General features: G+C 37.4%; 1 protein-coding gene across 1 annotated transcript in view; it reads left to right on the top strand.

Annotated features, from left to right (window-relative positions):
* Positions 1–16,056, top strand: part of Lamtor2 (Late endosomal/lysosomal adaptor, MAPK and MTOR activator 2) — a 49,804-nt gene that overhangs the window by 15,218 nt on the left and 18,530 nt on the right. Inside the window, exon 2 of the mRNA XM_090390581.1 lies at positions 10,051–10,213. Coding sequence (XP_090246707.1) covers positions 10,051–10,213 — 163 coding nt within the window. The remainder of the gene's footprint in view (positions 1–10,050; positions 10,214–16,056) is intronic.

The raw sequence follows: 16,056 nt of genomic DNA, 5'->3' as shown, positions 1-16,056 counted from the left end.
CTACCCATTTAAAGACTACATTATTCACAGGTGTGAGATTTGGAATGTGTATATGTGCATAGTTGTCAAACAATTTTTGGCAATATTCAGACAGCGGGAGTCACTGGGAGACATGAGTATCTCAATCTAGTGATTTAGCGGCGGTGGAGTTAGTGCTTTGAAAATGGCTGATTTTCAGTTTGTGGATGTCAGTAGTGTGTTGGAGGATGAAAGGAATGTTAAAGACCTCATGTACATTTTGCTTTGGGTAGTTTAGCAGACGGAGGTGGTTTGTGTGATGACCATGATTGTGCATGTGAATGGCAATTGAAAGCAGAACGTGTGGAGAGAGAAATAGAACTGCTGAGAAAGGAGATGGAAGGAATGAAGACTGAGTTGAGGAGGGTGAATGAAGATCTTGGGAGGATAGAGAAGTTGACTAGTGTGAAAGGAATGAGAGTAGATGTAAGAGAACAGCATCAGAGAGCAAGGAAGAAAGGAAGGTGAGAGAATGGGAAAGACAGTGGAAGAGAAGATATTTGCAAGGGATAAAGAGGTGAGGAGGGGGGGGGTGGAAGCCGTAAGAGTCAGGGATGCCATTGAGAGGATGAATGAATCTATTCAAGTGTCATCTATGGAGATTCAATGATTCAGGGTGTGCAGAGTAGAGTGTCAGAGGAGTGCTTGCTTGGTGGAACAATAGTGTGGCAGTGGAACTGAAGAGCGGTGAAAGTGTGGAGGAGATGACACTAATGTTTGGGATTAATGACCTGAGAGGTAGTGTGAATTGTGTGACATGAGATTTGAGATTGATGTTAGACATAGTGAGTAGAAATGTGTCAGAGAAAAAGATAGTGAGCATGTTGCCCCAGTATGATAATGCAGAATGGAGAAGAGCAGTGATGACATATGCGATGATAGCAAGAAAAGGAGTATGGAGTACATTTGAGGATGGAAGGGAGCTGTATACAAGAGATGGATTGCATTTGAATGCAGACGGGTGCAGTCATTTGGAGAGTGTTATTTTCCTGGCAAGTGAGTATGTTGGGACAAGGAAATTGGAATTGCACAGGTAGAATGTTGCAGGGATTGTGGACTTTGCAGTAGCGTTTGATCTGGCAATTGTGAACTCGTTTTTCTTCAAGAGGGAAGAACATTTGATAACATTTAGAAGTGGTAACAACAGCTCACAAATTGACTACATTTTGACTAGAAGAAAACATCTTAAGGTTGTGACAAATTGTAAGGTAATTCCAACAGATCAAGTAGCACAACAACACCGACTGCTGTGCGCAGACTTTAAATTAAGATCGAAGATAAGAACTTCTGGTTGCCATGGGATGAAGACAATTAAGTGGTTTCGCTTAAAAGAAGAGAGTGTGAGGAATCGTTTTAGGGAGAGAGTGTTAGAGAGGATTTCGGATGGACTGGAAAGTGTACAACATTGGTGGAAACATAATTCAAAAGTAATCCTGAGCTGTGCAATCGAGGTGCTTGGTGAGACATCTGGAAAGATTAGAGAGCAGAAGGAGGGTTGGTGGTGGAATAATGATGTACAAGTGGCAGTGACAGCTAAGAGGAAGGCAAAGCAGAAGTGGGATGAGTCAAGAGTGGAAGAGGACAGAGAGGTGTACAAAGAGAGAAAGCAAGAAGCCAAGAGAGTTGTGGCACAGGCGAAGGCCATGGCATATCAAGATCTGTATGATCAATTAGAAACAAAGGAAGGTCAGAGAAAAATTTACCAACTAGCGAAATGTAGAAATAAAGCAGCTAAGGACATCTTACATGTGAGGCAGATCAGAGATGCTGAAGGAAGAGTATTATGGAGGGATGTGGACATAAGAAACAGATGGAAAATATACTTTGAGGGACTTCTGAATGAGGAAAATGTAAGGACTCACAGAGGAGATGGGCAGCCTTCTGAGGGGATGGTGCAGAACATCAGTAGAATGGAAGTGACGGAGGCCATGAAGAGGATGAGGAATGGAAAAGCGGTGGGCCCCGACAGAATTCCAGTGGAGGCATGGAAGGCACTGGGGGAAGAGGGAATTGACCTGCTGTGGGACCTGTTCATGAAAGTTTGCCAACAGGAAAATATACCCGAGGAATGGAGGGAGAGTACTCTTGTTCCCATCTACAAGGGTAAAGGGGATGCACAAGACTGTAAAAATTACAGAGGAATAAAGTTGATGTCCCACACAATGAAGATCCTAGAAAGGGTTCTTGATGGTAGATTGAGGGAGGAGGTGGAGATTGCAAAGGAACAATTTGGCTTCATGCCTGGTAGATTAACAACAGATGCTATCTTTGGGTTACGACAGATGATGGAAAAATATCGAGAGAAACAAAGGGAGCTACATCTGGTATTTATTGATCTGGAGAAAGCATACGATAGAGTGCCAAGGCAAGAAGTCTGGAGGTGTCTGAGGGAGAAGAAGGTGCCGGAGAAATATGTCAGGTTGGTGCAGGAAATGTACAGAAATGTGAAGACAAGTGTTCGGACCTGTTTGGGACAGACAGAAAGTTTTCAAGTAACAGTTGGCTTGCATCAAGGGTCAGCATTAAGTCCGTTTCTGTTTAATATTGTGATGGAGGTGGTAACAGAGGAGGTGAGAGAAGATGCACCTTGGACAATGTTGTATGCAGATGACATCTTGCTGTGTGTAGATTCAAGAGAAGAAGCAGAAACTAAACTGGAAAGATGGAGAAAAGTACTGGAAGAGAGAGGTATGAGACTGAGCAGAAGTAAGACAGAGTATATGTGTTGTGCAGTGGGCGGTGGCCAGGAGTCAGACCTGGAGCTGGAAGGAAATGTCATCAGGAAGGTGAGCGACTTTAGATACTTAGGTTCGACAGTGGAAGAAGATGGAGGAGGTGAGAAGGAAGTGGGATGCAGGATACAAGCAGGTTGGAGGAACTGGAGGGAGATGGCTGGAGTGTTATGTGATAAGAGGGTGCCGATCAATCTGAAAGGCAAAATTTATAGGACAGTAGTGAGGCCAGCTATGACATATGCTATAGAAACTGTGGCCCTGAGGAAAAATAACATTAGCAGGATGGAAGTAGCAGAGATGAGAATGCTTAGGTGGATGTGCGGTGTGACCAGAAAGGATCATCTGAGAAATGACTATGTCAGGGGAACAGTGAAAGTTACGAACTTAGGAGCGAAAATACAGGAGGCAAGGTTGAGATGGTTTGGTCATGTGATGAGGAGGGAGGACGAATATGTGGGAAGAAGGGTCATGCAGATGGATGTGCAAGGAAGGCGGAAGCGTGGGCGGCCAAAGAAGAGATGGAGGGAGCTGGTAGAAGAGGACTTGAAGATGAAGAACTTGGATGTGGTGACAGCCCAAGACAGGAAGGTGTGGAGGAGACTCATAAGAAACAGTGACCCCACTTAAGTGGGAGAAGCTGCAGAAGAAGAAGAATGTTGCAGGGATGGCCTCATGGGGGAGGATAGTGTTTTGAGAAATGAGGAGGTATACACTATATTACACAGCCAGGTGGAGTATGAGGGGAAAAATAATGGCTATAAGAATGCTGGCAATACACTAGTTTTTCTGTATACAAAGGCTAAGAGCATTAAGAATAAAGGGAATGAGCATGTGGCATTGACTCAGTCTCTCCAAAGGTTATTGGTGTTAGTGAAACTTTATACCGAGGAGGATGTTCTTACAGGGATATAAATCGATAGGTATAGCATATTTTGGCAGGATACGAAAGGTAAACCTGGTGATGGAGTATTACTCATGATAAGAGAGGAATTGCGCACTCTCACAGTAGAGAATCTCAGTGGAAAAACACTAATGGCTTTTGAGAGTATATGGTGTGAGACAGATGTTTATAAGACAAGATATTTAGTGGGCTGTTGCTACTCACAAGGGATATAGATGAGCAGGAAATGTTTAGGCAAATTAGTTTGGCAAGTGCAAAGCAAGCGATCATTATTGGGGACTTCAACTATACCAATATGAACTTGGGAAAGGAGACGCCATACAATAATAAGGAAACTAAATTTTTGGATTTCTTGAGGGACAACTGTCTTAGACACCATGTGGTGGAGGGAACACAAAGATCAAAAGTTTTGAATTTGGTCATAGCATGAGAGGATCAGATTGTGACTGAGATGATACACTTACATCCGATTGGTGGGAGTGACCATGAAGTCTTGACTTGGAGGATAATTAGGCATGGGGAAGTATTAAAACAGAAGGAAGTTATATGGAATTATAAGGCAGGTGACTGTCATAGACTTAGAAACCAGCTTGCAGCAGTACAATGGATGAACAATTTCAAGGAAGCAAGATCATTAGTGAATGGAAGATACTTAAGAAAAAAGTTGACAGCAAGGACAGATTGTATACCTTGAGTGAAGAAGATAAAGCAATTTGAAGTCAAATGGATGATAAAAGGAATAAAATTTAGATTGTAGAAGAAAAAGAGATTATGGAAGGTGTATAAAGAGAGAGGTGGAGAACAGCTGCATGAGGAATATATGACTCAGGCTAGGAATGTGAGTAGTATTGTAAGGAGAGAAAAATTAGAATATAAGACGAGACTGGCACTGCAAACCCAGGAGTTTTTTTTTTTTTGCTGTGTGGCGAGAAGCAGGAATAATGATAGTGGACAGGATTACCTTGTTGGGGTGGAGATCTGAATCTGGTGACCTGTGCAGATGACATAATCAAGCTATTTAATGAACGCTTTATTTTAGTGCCACATCTTGGTACTACAGGCTTTATTCATAGAAGGATAATGACTGGTGAAGTGTTAGAAGTGAAGGATCAGGATGTATTCTGATCTATGCTAAATGTCAATAAGGGGGAGGGGCTGGATGGAATTTCACCATGTGTGTTTTAAGGAAATGTGGTATAGAACTGACTGTGCTATTAACATGGCTGTTTAATGCAAGTCTTGCAATGGGACAAGTTCCTGGAGAGTGGAAGAAGGGTAAGATAGTACCACTGCATAAAGATGGTAGAATGGAGGTATCAAAATTATAGGCCTGTTTGTATTTCTTCTGTAATTGTTAAGATTTGGGAGAAAGTAAGTACTAACAGAATTGGGCAGATGAGAGGAATATTATTTATGTAGGCTATCATAGATTTGTTAAAAGGTGCTCTTAGTAATCTGGTTACCTGTTACAATAGAGTAACAAGAACAGTAGATGAAGATAAGGCATACACTGTCATATTTTGTTGGATTTTTCCAATTCATTTGACACCGACATGAAAAGTCGATTTTTAAGTTGCATCATATGGCTTTGGAAATCAAGTTAGTGGGTTGAAATTGGTGATTGCTCTCTGTTGGATATCAGAGAGTTGTATGTGGGAGCAGTATCTAGGGTGTAAGAATGAAGTTTTACAGGGTTCAGTCCTTGGACCATTGTTCAATCTCTGTCAATGATATTGTCACAGGACTACAGGGAGATGTTCAATGCAGATGATGTGAAACTTGGAAGGGTTATTAGTAATAGTGCTAATAACCCTCCCAATGATGTTTTGGCTTTTCAAGAGGATTTGAATAAGCTGGAAGGGTGGGAAAAGGCATGGGGATGTCAGTTTAATGCAACTAAATGCAAGGTTTTAAAATTTGGCATCTGCAGATGGAGTTATACTGAAAAAAGTGGAGGAAGCTAGGGATCTTGGGGTGATTGTGGATAGAGATTTAAAGTTCTGAGGATGTATTGCAAAGGTTGTGAAGAGAATTGCTGCAATGTTGAGGAGAACATCGACCATGAGAGAAGTGTTTGTTTCCATTGTATAAAGCTTTGATCAGACCACATCTGGATTTCTGTGCTCAGATCTGGTCACAGGGATTTGAAGGGGATGAAGTAACCTTGGAGAGGATGCAGAGACGGGTAACAAACTTGAAGTCAAGACTATTCAACATTGATTACGAGAATAGACTGAAGACATGCAGACTACAGAGTTTGGTGGATAGAAGGCAAAGGTGGGATATGATAGAGACATTTTTAAGCTGTAGAAGGTGTATTGTCCTATTAACACAGTAGATTTTTCATATGGTAGAACGAGGGAAAGGAACAAGGATAAGAAACCATCCCTGGAAGTTGTAAAAGGAGGTGGTTAGTAAAAACGTAAGAAGTACGTTTTTCTATGGAGATTGGTAGAGCATGGAATGTATTGCCTGAGAGGATGAACGTGCATACTGAGGATGATTTTAAGAAGTGGTATGATACTTTGTGTTCACTAGTGTTGACCTTTTCTGGTGAGTCTTGTGTCTTCATTGGGGGTCAGGAAAATAATAAGTAATTTGTTCTATATTGATAGGAATCCATAGTAAATGACAGATGTTTTATCATCTCATAATGGATGTCTCATCAGGCCTTTCTCATACTGGCCTGAGAGAGAGAGAGAGAGAGAGAGTAAATTAGTTCATCCTCAATGAACAGCTGATTTGCACAGCTTTAGCCCATTTATAGAAAAGTAGAGTTGCTGTTTCTCCAGTTCTTTTCTGTTCTTTTAATATCCTGTTCCTGGTTGATATTAAATATAATATATATATATTTATATTAAATATAATATATTATATAATTTCCTTTTGATATTAAAAGAACAAGAATATAATATTCCTGTTCTTTTAATATCAAAAATTTAGGAGTATGATATTGCTGAGATTTTATCACAGCTTTCACCTGAAGTGTTCATTAGTTTCATCCTTTGTGTTCATTATTTACCGTATCCATTATCTACCACAGTAGACAGAACACCATGTTCTATGTCCACCTTTCATTTTCTGCATAGATGATGTAAACTTAATCTATGATTGTTTTTCTCTGATGTTTATCTTAATGTGCTTGACCTGAGCACTTTTATAAGCTATGAGGTTGGATCTTGTAGGGTATCTCTGAAATATATACCATGCTCTGACTTTTTTGGTTACTGGAACTTAGGTAGTTCTACCATGGATTTGGATAGAGTGGAAGTTAATGTTTCTGAATTCTGGTTGTTGCTGATTGTTCTGTCCAATTTATTACATGCATCATTGTTTTATCAGTAGGTATTGAAATGACTGCTTCAGTATTTCAAGTGGGAAAAAAGTATTCCTGTCAGCTAGGTTAATTTTCCACATGGGTGTCTGTGTAAGAGAACATAGTTACTGTGAGGATATAGTGCAGACTACAGGAAAGTGATTACTTCCATATTTTCTCTTTGACATACCAATGACAAACAGTAGATGAATAACAGAGAAAGTCATAAAATCTGTTGATACGAGTAGGTAGGCATCTGAAAGAAAGTATTGTCCATTAGTAAGGAGAGAGAGAGGAGGGGGCTGTCTCCCATTCATGGTGACACTACACCACATTGTTGTCCATTAAAGTCATCTATGGGCTGAGACATTTGCAGTATAACATTATCAAGGTTAGTCTGATATAACTCGGAACTGGTGGTAAATTAAACAGAACAGATTATAATAAGAAATTACCATTGATGGGTGAATGGCTACTACTTGCAGAGCAGTGTTAAGCCGAACATGCTGAAAATACCCACTAGGATAGCAACTCCTCCATGAGCAGATCCATCCCAAGTTCTGTCCTTAAGAACAATAGTGAAACACCTTAAGACAGCATCCTTACTGAGGTTTTAAATATATCTACTGTAGACAGAAACAGGTAGGTTTACATTTCTGCAGAACTTTGATATCCTCAGTATTCTGGTGAAATCGATGATAGTTCCATTGTAAGGATTTCTCTGTTTTTCTTTTGGCCGTGTAGACTTTTCAGATTTCCAAGAGGTAGAGTTTGGGTCGGTATCCATCTCTTCCTCTAGGAAAAATACATATATGTTGGGATTAGATCTTGTGTTTATTTTAAGAGTACATTTGGTGGAGTGTATGGTTTTTCTTTCCAGTAATGCCCTTTCCATAATTTTCTTAACAAGTGGGGTCTCGTTCTGTGGGATCTTTTGGGAGTTGTTTCAGGAGCAAAACTGTGATACATCAGGTGACTAATGAGCTCCAGAGCAAAGCACTTATGATCTTTGCTGCAGTTATTGGGTGGTGGATAGACATGGGTTTGTATCACTTATGATATTTTCATTACTGTCACCTTCTTACTGTAAGAGGATTTCATGACAAGTTGTTGTGGTGGCTAGCTTCTTGGTATTGTGATGAGAGATGTTCTGTTCAGTCTTCCTTTTATATCTATTACATCTTTCCATCTTTGGCATGCACTGGAGTAGATTGGATGGTCTCACTAAGAGTAGACACATTTAGGTTTCTTTGCAGAGCAAGATTTATTATCATACTCTTTACTGTCACGTCAGATATAGATGATACTGCTATAACAGGAAATTTGGGTATGCCCATATTTCTGACATTTAAAGCATTAAAGGATTAGCAATGTACAGCCTAACAGGCATTTGAGATATTTTGCTTTTACTTTGGAGGCTTAGATGTGTTAGAAGTATGAATGATATTCCTGATCAGGACCAGGTGGGAATCCCTATATCAGAATGTGCCACATACATGTTACTCCTTGATCTTTAAGCTCTGAACATCTCATGTAGAACATCAAAGAGTCCTATTCTGATATTGCACCTAGAACAGGCGAATGTTTTATGAGGTGTTACCATGATCAATATCTCTTTACCCATCCTTCTTATGTTGCTTGCTTGTGGCAGTTTTTCTGAATAAGCTGTGTTTTTCTGAGTGTTGCTAAATTCTTCAACAAGAATGTAATCAGAATGTAGTTTTTAATTTTTTTTTAGCTGTTTTGGGAAATCTTGCCAATCCTTCTATACCTTTTGAGTGAAGAAGGGTGACATTTTCCATATCTGCTTTTCATCTGTTGTATGGATTATGAGAAAAAATGTTATATTTGTGTGTCAGATGTCTTTTTGTTCTTATTTCTGTTATCAGATCATGTGCTTATGGTATCATTATACTCAGTTGAGACCTTGTAAGGGTCCCTGAAAAATGTGAGGATGAAGGATTCATGCTCAAAGATATTTTGGTTTAGTGCCAGAGATTACCATTCACCATGGGATCACACACGGATACCCACTATCTAGTAAGCAATAAAGTGGAATGCCAGAGTTACCTCACATGCCATACTAGTACTGCAGCAAACTGTGACCATGGAGGAGGAGGCTTATTGCAACACTATTACCTCTTGCATTCAAGCCTATTAAAGCTGTTGATTTTGGCCAGGCCATCCAGGACTACCCATCTTGCCAAAGTAATGTAAGACTACCACCAGAATCATCCCCCCCCCCCATTTTCAGATGTCCAAGGATCATGCCACATAGTAAACATGGTGGATAGCTACTGTATTCTAATGATGTTGGTCTGGAAGAACAAAGAATGTGAGAAGGAAAGTAGAGAATAAGAGGAAGAATGAAAGAGATAGCAGAGAAAAAGAGGCAGAATGAAAAAGGACCAATATTATCACTGGAAGTTTCTCGACTATGGACAGCTGCCTCACATGGAGGATTATGAAAGGCAGTACATCAGTCAGATGAAAACATTTATGCTCGCATTAACTTTGTAGTATGAATTCTACCTGCTTTGTGCTTTGCTGTCTTTCATGACACTTCCATCCACAAAAGGTCAGTATTGTGGGTTGGCTAAGCTGTTATTTTTTTTATATTTTGTATTTATTTCTTTTTTTTAGCAACTTTTTTAACAAACTTTTTTTTAGCAACTTTTACCTTTTGAATGATGTAGTAATGATCTGTATATTTAATGTCATAAGTGTATTTTTATATAAGCTTTATCCTGAGGTAGTAGACTGTCTTCAAAACTTGTTGATGTAATAAACAAAGTTCATGTAAATAATAAAGAAGGAAGGACCCTTTTCCTCTTTCTTATTTCATATACTATGGAAAAAATAGGCACAAAAGCTTAGTTTTGTTAGGCACCACAAATCCTTACAGATAAATATCTTTGCTAGTTAGTTTATTCAGAGTTGATATATTTCTAGAACTGCATACCATAATTCTAAAAATTAATTATCTTTGTAATTTTAAGCTTCTTTAATTTAAGATTTATATAGATTATGACAGTATTATTCATTTGAATTATTTCTGGCTTAAAAGTGTTCTTTCATAGGTTGCTCAACAGAGAAGGTACGCTCTTAGCCTATTCAGGCTATGGGGACAAAGATGCAAGAGTGACAGCAGCAATCACGAGTAGTATTTGGATGGCATATGAGAAAAATGGATGTACTGCTTTCAATTCTGACCAACTGAAATTTATCCTTCTAGATTGTGAGGTAAATGCTAGGTTTTGTCTATGTAATGGAGCTTATAATTTTTTTAAGCTACATTACTTTAAACTATTTTAATGAATTGAAGTATAAAACAAGAGCAGACATAGAAAACAAGCTTGCCTGCAAGTAGAAAGAAAGGCCTGGAGTATGTAGATGTTTAATATATACACTGTATGCAGGATCTTATGATAGTACCATATGAAAAACTTACATCATTACTAACTTCCTATCAACAATTGTCTTTCAACTCAATCTGTTATCTGTTAAGATCTAACATTATCAGATCGTATATTTCTGTCTTCTAAGTTTTTACACTTTTTACTGTATATCAATCCACCTATATCTTGGTCTTCCTCTGGGTCTTTTTCCTGCCAACCTGGCAGAGAATACTTGTTTTGCTAATCTTTCCTTTCCCATTCTGTTTAAGTGACCATACCACCTGAGATTAGCTCTGCTAACACATTATCAAGTGGTATAGTGGTATCAAGCCTGATATCAAAACTGAAGATGTTAATCTCTAGTTTTGATATCAGGCTTGATACCACTATCATTTATAATATGATGCATACGTTATAATGTGATCCATTAATTCTTCAGTAATGTTTTGCAGTCTTGTTAGTATTAGCCGGTCAGCTATTTTTCCTAAGCAGGAGAGCATGCTCAACAGCTTTTTGAGGAAATGTGCTGCTTTTCCTAATTTTGGATTAAGATTACATCGGCTACTTTCTGTCATGTTGGGAAATTGAGATAATACTGCATTAATAATAATAATAATGTGCATTACAGCTTTATTATTATAAAGGTATCTCCATGGAGTCGGAATACTTATCGTGGGAGATCCATTATTCACACAATACTTTCTTCACACCTCTTCTTAAACTTGTTCATTGATGAAGCACTCATAACCACCTCTGGAAACTCACTCCACCATTCCCCACCCTCCAAGCAAAAAATCTAGTCAACGCCCTTGCTAGCCACACTTAAAAAATTTCTATGGGTGACTACTTTGTCAATTCTGTAAAATATGTTTAATAACTTATGTACTTCTATCATGTCACCCCTTTTTCACCTAGCAGTTAGTTTTTTGAAGTCCACAAACTGTGAGTCCATTCTCATTGGGAGCATTTCATAGACCTGTCACAATCTTTGTCACTCACTTCTTAAAGATTTTGTTAGAATTCTCATCTGGGCTTTATGTTTCCTATTCTTAAGTTTGGTGGCGATTTCATGTACCTCAACAGGAGTTGTTGGTTTGATTGAGGTTACATAGTCCATTTGTTTTAGCATACAACATACCCAGGTATGTACTCAACTGACAAAGTCTAGATCAGTGGTCGATATCAACCCCCAGGGGTCGATATAACATTGTTAGGGGTCGATAGAAAAATATAAGACATCATTGTACGGGTAATATTTAATTCGGTAAACTTGGATTACCTCCATCCTGAATGACAATGCAATTAAGAGTGAATCGTGGGAACAGTGACATGAATAGGACCTGTAAGATGGAGCAAGGTCATGAAAATAGTTACGGAGGCCAATCATGTAGGCCAAAATGACGTATTTATCAATAAACGGATGTCAGTGGTTTCGGTGCGGCGGGAGAGGGAATGCAACACGTGCGTGGTTGTTTATTTACTTATACTTACACGTATTTGATCCCAGTTCTCATTTTTACGCATCGACATACAAGTGAGCGTTAATGTTCGAAAATTCATCAACATATTATAATTCAACCGTTATTCATTCACGAACTAAACTTCTCCATATTGAAGAGTTGAGCAGGGCTGGTAGTTCTGTACATCCTATATATACCTATAGTAAGATTGTATTATTGTTATTTTGTTATCTAAATTATATTTTATATATTATTTATCTCTCCTATCAAATATGTAATGTTAAGAATGACGTCAAAAACATATCCCTTTGATGTTAAGCCAATATAATAATATATACTATATTACACATACAAGAAACACTGTAACTATAAAATAAACAATCTAAAAAACTCACATAAGGGTCTTTTCTGCTTGTCCTATTATAATTACGTAATAGTAAAATAGAGGGGGGGTCGATAAAAAGTAAACTCTTGAAGGGGTCGACGGTCAAAGAAGTTTGCCGACCCCCTGGTCTAGATCTACATGGATGTAGTTTAGATTGCATTGCTTCTCTGGGTTGTTGGCAAAATCTTCAACTTTGTCTCTGTTGCAGTAAACCAGACCATGTTCACCATGGATTGGTGGGAGGGACTTACAATCTCTGCACAGAGCTTTAGTCATTTCCAGAGTATCTGGTCTTCTCTTTAAGGCCTGAAATTTTGTCTCCCACTGTTGTTTTAAGTACATATATAAAATTTCTTGTGTAGCCTTGTTGAGTGCTTTTCAATGTTCTGGGGCCAGCATTCTGTGGTATTGGTGCCTGTGCTTACAGATGAGTTTTAATCTCATCCAAAAGTCGGTCAGAGTTTGTGCATGTCCACAGTGACAGCTGCCAATGTAGTTATCTGCTTTTCCAAGCTTGAAATCATTCATCAATTTTTCCTTTTGAGTTAATAGTCTGGGATATTTTCATGTTTGTGTGCATAGGTGGAATAAAACTGGGTTGTTGTTACAGCTGAGATCATCAGGATAACTACTCAGATTGTTTTTGATTTTTATTGTGGTCTAATCAGTGGGACAGGAGCTAGATTCCCAAAGATACCAAGGTTAAATGAGTGTGGAAGTCATACTTTTTTATATATGAGTAGTAAAATAGTATATCACCATGTTATTAAAATTCTCTTCATCAGAGAAGGTTGTAGAAAGTGAAATATACTTGAGCACTTCTGTAGCACAGCTGGAAGAATAATGGACCATTGCACCCTTCAGTTGGTAGAAGACCTCGGTCTTGGTTCATTTTTTGTTGTAATGAGAAGAATCTTTATATTGGCTTTTTTTTAGTTAAAGACGAGTTAGCCGATCATATGTGGATAGTAATAGTAAGATTTTTTCCCCTCCTGGAAACACAAATATTTTATTATTATTAATATTTTGCATACAGGTAAACAGGCCACAGAATTCACATAATTTACAGAAAAAAAAATATTGTTGTGGGCAGTAGAAGTAGATGGTGGTTAATGCCATTAACTAGATGAAGTAGTGGAGACGGTTATGTGGAGTGGAGTTTCCTCCTGTAACAAGTCCTTGAACTCCATGGAAGTGTTATGTCATAATAATACTTTCCTTGTTCCAGAGGGTTTTAATGTGGTAATTTAGTATTTTACCTGTATATATAAATGAAAGATATAACTATACAAAACAACTACAGAAACATAATAGAAACTATAATAAATTAAGTAGATTCCCGTAAGCTCTCTGGTCAGATTTCACACGAAACATTTATAGTTTCTGTATTCAGCTTTGAAATAATGTTGGATTTAATATCCACTTAATTGATTATAATTTTGCATCGCTGAAATGAAACCTTTTGGCTCTTTATTTTTAGTAAATACTTTATGCACCGACCGAGAGTTCGCTTAAGGAAAATACACCTCTCCGACACTTAAAGTTCCTTAGTACTGAGTTGCTCTCTTAGGTTTCTGCCTTGTTTCTGACAAAAACCAATGAGTTTGAAACAGCTGTCAGACCAGTGAAACCTTATCAAAATGGACCAATAGGAGGCAAACACACTGACGCTTGGGCAGCATTTGTCGTCACCTATAAGGTCCGGCTAGGGCAATTCATAGTATGGCAGTGAGTGCATTCCTATTAGCCCTGTGGTCAAATTTCGCATGAAACTTTTATAGTTTCTGTATTCTGCTTTGAAATAATGTTGGATTTGATATCCACTTAATTTATTATTTATTATAATTTTGCATTGCCGAAGTGAAGCCTTTTGGCTCTTTATTTTTTAGCATAATAGAAACAGTTAAATAAGACAGTGTAGAAAAATGGGAAGAGCAGTTATGGTAAATGCTGCAAGAAAAACACTTGGTACAACAATTAGAGCAAATAAGTGGATAACCACAGAAATTTTGGAAACTAGAAGAAAAAGAGCTGCAAAAAATACTCTGAACAGAGAAAATACAGAGGAAAATAAGCAACATTATAAAAGACTGTGTAGCTAAGTGGATGTGGTGTTTGCACTCCTCAGCACTAAACTGCCCGAAGATAGACTCAAGTTCAAGTCTAGTTGCAGACTAGGAACTTTTTCTAAGCCTTTTTTTGACTGGTTCCCAAGTTAGTCTATCTCTGGCATGGGCAAGTTGGTTTTTTCTCCTGGAAACTCAGGTTTTTAATCCCATAAACTCAAGAAAATCAACCATAGAACCCACACTATTTTGGACATTAAAAATATGCTGTTAGGGACCATGAGATAGTGGCACTTGTTGAGCCATCTCTTCACTGTGGGCTGCTTAAATTAGTGCTTAAGCTGGCCCAACCAGTTATCTCTGATTGGCTACTGGAGATTGAACTGCCCAGTTAGTCTCCAAAAGTTAGATAGAGCTAAAATGGCCTCACCTACTCTCTATACGGGAATAAAAGGTGATAGCTGATTTTTTTTTTTTTTTTGATAAAAGATTGAAAAACAAAATGGATAGAATGTGCTAAAAATGCTTTGTTAGAAAAAAAAAGCAAAAATGTGTAAAGAAGCCAATAAAAAGAATGATAGCAAGACTATATAAAATTATAAAAGAATTAACAAAAACAACCCAAAACAAACCACTAAAAATGAAAGATAAAAACAATACTGAAACTGGAACAATTCAAGAGATTAAAAATTTTTGAAAGAATATTACCAGATACTTTTCTAGAGGGAAAAACCAAACGAAGAGATAGAAAGAGAAAAAGTACCATTCATAATAAAAGAAGAAATTTTAAATGCAATAAACCAAACGAACTTATCTAAGTCACATGGTTATGATGAACTTCCTACTTAACTGTGGAAATATGGTGGCATAGTAGCCATCAGTATCCTGCTTGAACATTTTAACCAAATACTATATACTGGTGAAATTTCAGATGACTAGAAGACAGGCATCATAATATCAATTCTCAAAAAGGGAGATAAAGGTGGGAAAATTATAGATTCATAACATTTGCTAAGTCATATCTATAAAATATTCACATGCATTATTCAAATCAGAATCCAGACTTTAATGAATGAGGCAATAGGAGAAGATCAAGCAGGATTCAGAACTGGAAGGTCTATTATAGACTTGGGTATACAACTTATGTATATACTGCAGTTTTATTGCCTTCAAACAAGCATTTGAGTCCAATGACAGCAACAAAATGATAAACATTTTAAAATCTATGATGGTAGATTCAGAACTACAAAATTTTATTATGAATACTGTCAAATTTTTTAATAAATTTTGAATTAAATTTAATTAATAATTAAAAAAATTAATTAAATTAAAAAATATTTTATTATTTATTTAAATTAAGGGGGATATTAAATCCCACATTGTTTTAAAACCGAATAAGAAACTCAGGGATCGGAATCAGAGTTTCATGCCGAATATAGTAACTATAAAAGTATCGGCGACTACTTTTATAGTTACTATACTATATAGTTACTATATTCGGCATGAAACTCTTTGATTCTGATCTTTAGTTTCTTATTCGGTTTTAAAACAATGTGGGATTTAATATCCCCTGAAATGAAGCCTATTGGCTCTTTATTTTAAATATTTTATTATTTATTTATCTATCTCAAAGAAATATGAAAATCTATAGCTGAAGAACCAGGTCTACAAATGAATGGCATGAAACAACCACATCAAATATGCAGACAATATTATTATTTTTGCAGAATCTCAAGAACAATTGGAAAAAACAATAAAAATTTTAAATGAAGAATGC

Source organism: Typopeltis vanoorti, chromosome 3, assembly GCF_054136105.1.
Source record: "Typopeltis vanoorti isolate ZY-2024b chromosome 3, IOZ_Tvanoo_1.0, whole genome shotgun sequence".
Lineage (NCBI taxonomy): Eukaryota > Metazoa > Arthropoda > Arachnida > Uropygi > Thelyphonidae > Typopeltis > Typopeltis vanoorti.
This window is presented reverse-complemented; position numbering and strand designations above follow the sequence as displayed.